The 10,723-nt window shown below is 47.1% G+C and overlaps 1 protein-coding gene across 4 annotated transcripts; it reads right to left on the bottom strand.

Annotated features, from left to right (window-relative positions):
- Positions 1-3,295: 3,295 nt before the first annotated feature.
- SETD9 (SET domain containing 9) lies at positions 3,296-9,619 on the bottom strand. 4 transcript variants are annotated; one of them, XM_048049424.2, is made up of 6 exons: positions 9,379-9,619; positions 8,955-9,314; positions 7,085-7,208; positions 6,064-6,179; positions 4,699-4,804; positions 3,296-3,663 (listed from the first exon to the last, which is right to left on the bottom strand). In XM_048049424.2, exons 1-6 carry the CDS (start codon positions 9,602-9,604, stop codon positions 3,576-3,578), a joined length of 1,020 nt encoding a protein of 339 aa, XP_047905381.1. In that variant the 5' UTR covers positions 9,605-9,619; the 3' UTR covers positions 3,296-3,575. The 4 variants fall into 4 exon arrangements, with proteins under 4 accessions (XP_047905381.1, XP_047905379.1, XP_066844779.1 ...); XM_048049422.2 differs by having other exon boundaries at positions 7,085-7,144; positions 8,955-9,310; positions 9,385-9,564; XM_066988678.1 differs by having other exon boundaries at positions 9,079-9,310; positions 9,385-9,564.
- Between the last annotated feature and the right edge of the window lie 1,104 nt (positions 9,620-10,723).

Below are 10,723 nucleotides of genomic sequence, written 5' to 3'. Positions count from 1 at the left end.
GGAGAATGGATTGAGAGCAGCCCTGAGGAGAAGGACCTGGGGGTGCTGGTTGATGGGAAGCTCAACATGTGCCAGCAACGTGCACTTGCAGTCCAGAAAGCCAACCGTGTCCTGGGCTGCATCAAAAGCAGCGTGGCCAGCAGGGCTGGGGAGGTGATTGTCCCCCTCTGCTCCGCTCTTGTGAGAAGAGCATGTCCTGTGAGGAGAGGCTGAGGGAACTGGGGTTGTTCAGTCTGGAGAAGAGAAGGCTCAGAGGTGGCCTCATTGCTCTCTGCAACTTCCTGAAGAGGGGAAGCGGAGAGGGAGGCACCGGTCTCTGCTCCCTGGGAACCGATGGCAGGACACGAGGGAACAGCACAAAGCTGTACCAGGAGAGGTGCAGACTGGATATTGTGAAAAATTGCTTTACCATGAGGGTGGTCAAACACAGGCTTCCTAGAGAGGTGGCTGATGCCCCATGCCTGTCTGTGTTCAGGACGTGTTTGGACAATGCCCTCACCAATAGTCTTAACTTTTGGTTAGCCCTGAAGCAGTCAAGCAGTTGGACTTGATGCTCTTTGAAGCTCTCTTCCAACTGAACTGTTCTGTTCTGTTCCATTCTATAAATAAATTATTATTAACAAACAAACAATAGATTACGTTGAGAACTACGGGGGTATTATCAGAGTGCACATTACATCTGAAGTAGTGTCATAACATATCCTGCTCTTTGCCTCTACGGGTGTCTATTTGGTAGGAATGGACACAGAGAATTGGAATGACTGTCACTTTTCTTTAACGATGAAACGGATCCTAAGAAGACAAGGAAACACTCGATAGACCTGAAGCCATTCCACAGACTGTACCATTTCACTGAACTGTTATTTTAACCCTTCCATTTTCTTCTCTCCTGCTCCATCCCCATGTTGTGTTACTCCTTGCTATTGAGTACCACCTGGCTGCACCTCTTCCCCCTGCTGGCTTTTGGTTTTCTACAGACTGGACCCACCTGGCTCAGAGGGGGAAACGTTTCCTGGTCTGTAACTCGGCGAGACTGATTGAGAGGGCTTTAAACTAGGATCAGCGTGGGAGGAGGACACCATCAGGAACACTGAGATTAAGCTGAGGGATGGCACAGCACCATCTGAGGGAGGCAAAGCTAAGGGGGTGCTGCAGATTCAGGAACACACCTGAAATGCTTGCACACCAACACACGTTTGTTCCAACACGAGGAGCAAACGGAATGAACGGGAAGCCTTGGTCCTTCCCCCGAGCTGTGTTGGCACTATTGAGACAGGACTGGCATGCAGGCCCTTCGGTGGTTCAGGAGAGACAGCAGGGCAGGTGGATATGGAGCTGCTGTACCTAAGGGAGAGATGAGGCTGTACAGCCCTTGCTGTTAGGGATGACACGGTAGAGCCTCTGGGTGAGGATTAAGGGGATGGACAGCAGAGCAGATGTTGTCCAGAGTATTTACTGCAGCACCAGTTTTAGACATTTGTACAATGCCTTCACTAACGTTCTCTGACTTTTGGTTAGCCCTGAAGCGGTGAGGCAGCTGGACGAGATGATCTTTAAAGATCCCTTCCAACTGAACTGCTGTATTCTGTTCTGTAGCCACCAGCAGACAGAGACCAATCGCTGCTGCCAGTTGCAGGCCAGGTCCTGCTTTCCTTCGTGTACCACCAGTCACCAACGCAGGCTGTCAGGTTTCAGTGTTTGAGTAGGATGAAACCAGTGCCACCCGTCTTGTTAGGAGACACGCAGCCCGCACTTCAGCACTGCAGTCCTCCACTACCAGGTACATTCAGACCCAGGAGACAGCCACTGCACTAAAGAAATGCTTTCCTAACAAAATAGCTGTAAAATAAGTTCCACAGTTGTCAGACGGGAGTTTATTTTCAAACCTGGTCATTTAAAAATCACTAGCAAGTGTGTTAGCGAGACAGCTGAAGTAATCTGTGCCCTTGCATAAACAGCACCTCAGCCTGGAGACACGAACAGCACCTGCCTTTCCTGGCAGGCTCAGACTGCTGTTCCCCCCCAGCCATAAGCCCTGACCTGTTCAGCCATGCAACACCGCAGGCACCCTGACAAACAGTCCCCTGCTCACAGACCAAGAGATGCCCAGTAACTTCCTCCGAGAGAGCTGGGGGAGAAGGCCCAGCCCAGGAGAGAAGGGATCTTCACAGGGATGGGGGATGAGTTGTTCTCTTCCATAGGCTGGAGACCACCCCCTGCTCTAACCCGTTACCACACAGTGCAGGCATGGTGAGGTCTGTCCCTAGGGGCTGTTCCCAGCAGCTTCATCAGCCTCGCATGACCCGTGCTGAGCCGCACGCCGCTGTCCTGTAGCTCTGTTCTTTACGTCTTCCTGAAACTCCCAGCCTTTTCTGACTGAGGGCGTCTAGATGAATACGAAAGGCAAGCTTCAGGCTTGGAAGGAGAACAAGTAAAACACACTGAAAAGCTATGGATTCTGAAAAAGAGAGTAGGTGCTTCTGCAGCTAAGCAAGGCACCTTGGCTGCCCCAGCCACTACCAGATTTGACAGACGTCGATTCCCGGCTCCTCATTTCTCATGAGCTCATGCCAACCACAGATTCAGCAGGAGGCTTGCTTGGACCTTTGCAGTAAGTACCGGGATGATTTTTTCTCATTCCAAGAAAGCTGTTTAGCCAGATCCGAAGACTGACAAGCTGTCTCCTGTTTACTTTGTGAAAGCAGTTTGCAGACAGCACCAAGAATTAATGTGGGAATGACTGGTTCTGCTTATGCCAGTAACTCATCAAAAAAATACACAGCACACTCAGTTGGCATCGCTTCCCACAGCTACTCCACAACTCGAAGTTCTCTGTTTGAGAACAGGAGCTATGAAAGCTCCTGCCACGTGCCAGGAAACCCACAGCACCACAGAAACTGGAGTTGGACGGCACCTTGATATATCAGACTAGTTTTCCTCCTGATTTAAAAGTGAGCAGCTGAAGTTGTACTTTTTGTGACTGCGCACCCTGCAGGCACATCCTAAGAACATACTGACCCTGCTCCTTCCGAAAGGCTTCATAAAAGATGTGCTCAACTGCCTACACTGAAATACTTTCTGTAAGGAAAGAGATACCAACGGGAGTGGAACTGACTCCAAGAAAAACAGAATAAGAACCAGTAATCACCACAAACTACTGAGCATTGCCTGAGAAACACTTCATGAGAGGAATACTTCTTACAAACTGTGTCCATTGTAAGCATGAGCAACGAAGTGGCAAAATACTGAGTCCCAGTTACAGAAAACTGTGTAAACTAGAAGATTAAATGACACGTACAGAACTTAAATTTTTATTTTATGAGCTGTATGGACAGCTGAAAAGCAATAAGCAATAATATCCATGATAGGAGGTAGCTGAAAACCTAGTGATGTAAACAGTTAAACCTTCACCACTGCACCACATGTGGCGTAATCTCAGGGAAATATAAGCCCACAACTTTCTTTCTAAAGGCTGAAGTTACAGCTCTTCATTGTGTAAAAATGCTCATGAAGCTTGACGTACACACAAAAAGTATTGTAATGGTACAGACTTCTTCAGTCCTGAATCTATTAATTCAATTGATGACAGTGTAGTAATTAGAAAAAAGTTCTTCTCCTTGCTTGATGTCTCTGAGAGTGACAAGCACTACACACCTCAGGGGGCTGTAAAAAATGAAAAGCAAAACGTGTAAGCAAACAACTAAGATGTCAGGAAGCCTGTGAAAAGAACACTGAAACAGCGAGAGTAAACAGATTCAGAACTGGTATCATTACCAAAAAAAGCGTAGCCCATGTGGTATGCAAATAGTGTTTCCATTCACACAGTGACTCAGAAATTAAATGGACTAACCACGACAGAGGAAAAGACACTAATAAAGACAGGATAGGAAGCTACAGCCCTTTCTGAAACAGTCCCATCTTTACTCACTGTGCTTTCACACTTCAAGCACAGCATCCAGGTTTTCTTAAAGTTCAGTCTTACCTCTTCTTTTAACTAGCATTTCTTTAGTTATCTGAAGTTTACAAGTGCATCTTTAACTTTGCCTCTATAAAGCCTAAGGTCAATCAGAAAAGCCACTTTTCCAACATGTACCGTAACTCTCTCCAATCAAGATTCAGTTTTAGAATAGCTCCAGAAATAGATTCAAAGTCTAGATGGTTTTCTCTAAAATCCTTATGCATCCTCTAGGTTAAGAGAATTATTTGTTTCCTGGGGTAGCAACTGGACCAGAAACTCAAATTCTTTGGTGTATTATATTCAGGACGTACTTCAGGACATACAACTTACTTCTTCACATTTCCAGTCAGCTCCATATAAATACTGTCACTTTCCACACACCTCCAGTGAGAAACCTAAAGAAGCTTTCCAAATGTTTTAAGTTCTAAAAGAGGTGGAAATTCAGTTCACAACAAGCATGCTTTAATTGTTTAACCAGAAATGATATGCCTTTATGCTCCATGTCTTCAGAGGCATGCTTATCTCATGTCCAAATATGTAGGAAAGGAACAAAAAGACACCATCCTGTAAGCCATTTAAAACGGACCTATTCAAAGAGATAAATTGTCCTTACAGGTACACGCTTCTATGTAACTCATCCTCATATGGAATAATATTCTCTTCGACCATGTTTGCCCTTTTCACAAATGCAGCAGGCTCTGTGTCACACAAATCTTTGAGCTCTTTGACTGACTGCTAACCTCTGTATGTCATGGCTGTAGACGATGTTTGGCAGGTACTGTTTCAGCTCTACTGGAAAGCATCTTGGCACATCAAATTCCTGATAACACACGTTGGCTGCTTTCTCTAGAAATAAGAAAAAAAATCCTATGATGCTGAGAAATTCTCAGGTAAGGGTTAGAGATGTGTAAAAAATGTACTGCTGCAAAAGTAGCAGATGCTTCATCAAGCCTGAAAACCATGCCTCTGCTGAGAGCTACTACACTCCCCTGAAGTCCTATTGTGAATTTACACAAGCAGCTATAAACAACATAACCAGCTGTTGGAGGTTAATTTATCCTTATTACATTAAAAAAAGATGACCTGATTATCAGCATGGATATGAAGGGGCACAACTTGCAGTGCACCAGAGACAGCTTACAGCATTGCTAATATCTAGGACAACATTTACTTGTACAGTTAACAAGTAAATTTGTTAACAAAAAATTTACTTGTACAGTTAACAAGTAAATGTTGTCAAATGGTGTCAATTTCCACGTTAGCAAAATATGTCACAAAAACAGACAGGGAGAAAATCACCATCTGTCCAGCAGAAACACTGGAATTTTCTTTACATGGATTCTGGACCTGGAATGAGCGGATTGATGGGACAGAGCTTTGTCCACGTGCCAGTCAATACGTGTTTAATTACTCTACCTTTCTGGATGCTACTTGGAAGCAGGATAGTATCGGTGTAATGCAGGCTATGAAAGCCACTTACAGGCTACCTATGGTAGCCATTAAACTTTCTGTATCTCACAACCATCTGCATAAGTCCCACTTTTTCCCCCAAACCTTAAGACCGACACATACTGCGAGGCAAAAGAAATAAATTGTTCTCGTCATGTCCCACAGTTGTCATACTAACAACTTCCTGTATTTTGTGCACTTCTATTTCTTAAGTTTAAAAAAGTATTATAGTCCATAATGAAGAGTGACAGAATCTTTTCGTACATGCCACTTCGCACGTGGTTTTCTCAAGAAGTCTGCTGGAACTGTACTGGGAATCTCAATCTGTACTGCCTCAATCCAGAACTGCTTTGGCAGGTATCTATTCCCAAATACTTGCACTCTGGGATGTGTGCCTTCTGTACCACATACCAGCAAGGAGACATCTGGGGGAGTTGGTGAGAAAAGCTTAAGGAAGTTCTGAGAGTTGCTGCGATGAGCGATTTTAACACACGGTTTTCACAAAGAGCCTCAGAAACTCCTTGCTCCTTGTTTATCTTGCTTTAAACAGTTTTGCCCTTCATCCCCCATCAATATTTGATTCTCCTTGTCACTTGCAAAGTAATTTATATCCACATAGACAAACTCAACCTTTGAAAATTTACCTGGCAACTTACCATACGAGCAGTTGTTAACATACTGTCCCACTGCCAGTGGGTTTTGTGGAGCAGCCGTGAGCCAGCTCACATCACTCATCTGGAACGGGCCGAGCTGATCCCTCCTGCTGCAAGACCTGAAATGACCCACAGTGTTAACATATATCACTGCTCCTTCACTTACCAAGTGGTACGTACTTCCATCTGCACAAATAGCCAGGACAACATTTGGAAGGAACAATACCTTGATGACTGCTTAAAAAGTACATTTAAAACTCCTATCAGGAAGTGGTTGTCTCTGACACTCCAAGAGAACCAGCATGAAAATGCCATGTACAATTCCAGAAATCTGCATCCAACTTTACGATCACAGAAGAGCCTTGTTCACCTCTGAAGATGTGAAGGCTCACTACAGCATCATCATCAAACTCATTCCCAGAATTCAAACCTGGTATTAGTTGGCCCTTACTTTAGATCCTTTTTGCTTGTTAGTCATTTTATTTTCAAACACAGAAACTGCTCCACAAAAGTTCCTACAACTTGTATTTTAAGGTAAGCTAGAACAGTCCACTTCATGTCAGCTCTGTGCTTATTGTTAAGGGCTGCAGCTCCCTTCTTATGTGCTGCCCATCTGCAGACCAGAGACAGAGATGACAGATTCGCCCTTCTGCTATTAGCAGGTCCATATGGAGGCTTTTTTTTTTCCCCATTCACAAAGCAGATTTGATTAAAGAGTTCTGAAGCATGTTAAAAAATATGCTATGTCCTGTTCCTACTAAAACTATTTTCTTTACAAGAAACAGTCCCTGTATACAACTTTCATCAAAATGCTTCTCACTGGTGTTACAGAGGCACAAGTACATAGTAGATCATGTCCAGCAGCTCTTACCCTTGTGCTGTTTTACAACATGACATACACAGAAGTGGATGATATTTCAAATAAAAATAAAATTAGGGTAAGACAAGAGAGACCTGACAATATTAGTACTAGCTTCTGAAATACCAGCTGAGTACCATTCCCCTATTTCTTATGATTGCTTACCTGTACACTGCTTTTGATAGTCCTTTATCATTTCCATCAATAAGGACACCGTCTATGCACCTAAAAATAAAAGGATTGCCAAGGGACTGGAAAAAGATGGGCTCGTGCTTTCTGTATACTGTACCTGTTGCAAGACAGATACGATTATTTCAGAAGAAAATACGTTAACTTTGAGAACAGGCTTACAACATCATCCAGCCTCCTCTACACAGAACCTGAAGAGACAGAAGGAATAGGCAAGATCTCTTCTCTCAGCTCACGACCTTGACTCTTGTAAATGTCTGCAAGCTTTTAGATGCATCTTTGTGGGATACAAAAAATCTACGTCAGCTGAGATATTCCAAAGAGAAGCCATCGAAGGAAATTGTTAAAAAGAAGAACCCATGTGAGAGGTAGATGAAACATTGAAACAACACAACCAACTGGTCTGAGAGAGAAAAAGTGATCAGAAAGGAAAAAGTGATGATTGAATTTGTAGAGGAAAAGGTGATGTCTACTCAGGAAAGCACCCCCTGAAGATACCCAGCTGCTTTGTTACTACTGTGCCAGAAGTCTGAAAAGCACACATACAAGCAAAAAACATGAAATCCCCCCCCCTCCATCACCCTGATCAGAGGTTTTGCTTGACACAAGAGAGGGGAAAATTCCATGCTGCCATGCCAAGGACAAATCATTTTAGCACAACATTCCCTAGATCTACACCCTGCACTTCAAACATAGACAAGTGAGAGCTGACTGGCTTGTCGTTTTTCCTGACATTGCAGTTGTGCATCCCTCACAGCCACTACATCTTCAGCAACCCCCTGCAGAAAACCTCCAGTGACATCTTGCAGGCTGATAGGCAAGGAACCCCTCTGGCAGGCTGAATTCACTGCCAAACAACAGCCAGGAGAGCAGTGGATGACCTGGTCTCGCCACTGGTCCCTTCCCCAGCCAGCAGCCCTCTGGTTTCCCTGTCACCTATGAAAAAGGCATTTCAACAGCTCGTCCTCATTTTGCTGGATGAGCTGCTGCACGAGACCCTCAGTGAGCCTACGTGTTTAACACATGCCTGAAATCCAAAGTGAGCTGCAAGGTTGCAGGCTTGTTCCTCGTGATTTTCATGGGACATTTACTCAGTTTACAGGTCAATGGCAATAGCCAGACAGCCCTACTTTGGCACGGCAAAATAACCTGCATGGCCCAGTTCTTGGACTGGACCCACTCTGGTACCACTGGCAGAAGCTGCAGGGATCACGTGCAGGGGATGCTTCTGTTGACGGATGAAACAGAAACAAATCCCAGCTCTTCAACAGAGCTGCCCTGGCTTGACCATACCTATACAACTACGAATCTTTTAAAAAACGTAACCAAATACAGTTCCAAGATATGAGGAAGAGGAAGCATGTTTCCAAACATGCTTTATGGAGAAGAGTTCCACTAAATAAGGGGTTTAGTTTCATTCTCCAATATATATCTTTGTGCTTTGAAGAAGAAAGTGTGTGGACCCCCTCATCTGTGTGGACACCTCAAACCCCCATTTCTTCAGACACGCATCCAAAACAGAAACCCCAAAGAACTACACCGTGCTGTCCACCTGCTTCGAGTTGCTCCCACACATCTGCGTGTACAGAATCTGGAACAACTTCTCTAAGCAGGTGAAAAATCAGGCCTTCATACTAAGAGGCTGTTTGATTTTTTGGGTAAAATCCCCTCCATTCCCCCAATACCGCTTTGCTCATTTGCACAATAACCCGGGTTGGCTTCTCCACAGAAACACCCTCGTCCACCACAGCCCGTGAGGTGACGATAGGACAGGACACAGGCGGAACCCTCAGCGCAGCACCCCGCCGCCCTGCCCGAGCCCGGTGGGGAGGCGGCGCGCAGTTACCGGGGTACATGGCCACCACCGCCCCTCGCCGCGCGCCGCCCCTGCTGACGAAGACCCCGGTGCCGGCGGCGGGCAGGGAGCTCCTGCCGCGGGCGAGGCCGAAGCCCAGCGCCTGGAACAGGACCTCCTGGGGACCGAGGGCCCGCTGGCTCCGGGCACCCTCCTCTGACCGCCGGGGCTCCGCGGGCGCCGGCTCCTCGTATTTGCGCCTGATTTCCGGGCGCACGGCCAGGACGGGCGCCTGCCTGCCGAGGTCGTTCGCGAACAACGCCGCGAACACTTTCAGCAGCGTTTCTAAGACGTCTTCGTCGGGGATAATTTTGTCCTGGGAGCTCTCGGGGACGTACCGGAGGGTCCTGGAGAGGAAGAGGAGTATTTGAACACGACGGCGGCGTGTTAACCCCCTTCCCCCCCTCCGCCGCCGCCTCACCTGCGCTGGCGGCGGAGGTTGAGGGCCAGCCAGGGCACGAAGCGGTACCGGTAGGCGGCCCAGCGCCGCCGCAGCCCCCGCAGCATGGCGCCGCGCAGCCCCGCGACATGGCCGCCCCGTGCGTCGCAGCCAATCCGCGCCCGGGCAGCGCGCCGCTATTTGCATACGGAGATGCTATTGGTGGGTACGGGGCGGGGGAAGAGGGAGGTGGCGGCAGCATGGCTGCGGGGTGTGTGTGGGGGGGCGGTGTCTGCACCCGCCCAGGCAGCGGTAAATGCAGCCGTGCTCACGGTGCCCGTCGCTTCAAAGGCCAAACGTCCGCGGCTGGTGCCTCCGAAGGCTTCCGAAGACCGACAGATAACGGCTTCTCCTTGCTCACGGCTTGGGGTTGAAATAGGAGAATGCAAACACACAGTGGTGTGAAAGCCAAGCCGTCTGTGTGGAAAGCACAGCTCTGTGAGCTGCTCGGTCACTCTCGTGGTCTGCACAAGTGTGGTCCCCAGGCTCTTTGGTGCCTCACAAAACACGGAGGACGTCCCCCAAAAGCACTACAAAGTTACTCCCCTGTAACCGGGGGTGCTCCCAGCAGCTCACTTCCCCTGTATTCGCTCACGCAGCAGCTACCTGTCCCACTGGGGCGCCGGCTGAGGCTCCCCTCTCTCCTTCGGTACCTCCTTTCGTAAAACTTTGTCTCTGGATGCTGATCTTGACCTCCCGTTTTACTCAAAGTCTGCTGCTGCAGTAAAAATCTACTGGGAAGACAAGATGGAACATGACAGCACAGATCTTGCTTTCTTAGGAAACCAGTTGTAAAAATAACCATAAAGAGATAGCATTTGGTCGAGCAGAGAAAGCAGAGAAAGCAAATTGTCAAGGCTTATTGTACTCCTAACTGCGCACCTGAGCTCTTGACAAGAGTTTGGGATTCCGTGAGCCAGGCCCACCAGTGCTATGACATGAACAGAATTCCCTTCCCACCTCAGAGCCTTGCAAATGCATATAAATCGCCTCTCGATTTGCTCCATATTTGCTTTAATTCTATTATTGGCCCTGTACATTTCTTCAAAGCGCAGGAACTGAACGATGCAAACTGAAATAACCTAGGGAAATGACAACAGCACAGTGTGTCAGGGTAAGCCTTAGTCTTTGGCTCCATCAAAGTGCTTTCCTGCCCTCTTCTGGACGTTCTGGGTAATGACACCGAAGAAACATTCACAACCGAAATTCTGAATTCAAACAGCAGTGTGCCGTAATTAGAAAATACCATACAGGTTTGCCACAGTATATTGCTGCTCTTAAAAAGACGGCTGTCACATTCAGGACTCAGCTCAGCAACGAA

Source organism: Anser cygnoides, chromosome Z (genome assembly GCF_040182565.1).
Source record: "Anser cygnoides isolate HZ-2024a breed goose chromosome Z, Taihu_goose_T2T_genome, whole genome shotgun sequence".
In the NCBI taxonomy this organism is placed as follows: Eukaryota; Metazoa; Chordata; class Aves; order Anseriformes; family Anatidae; genus Anser; species Anser cygnoides.
This window is presented reverse-complemented; position numbering and strand designations above follow the sequence as displayed.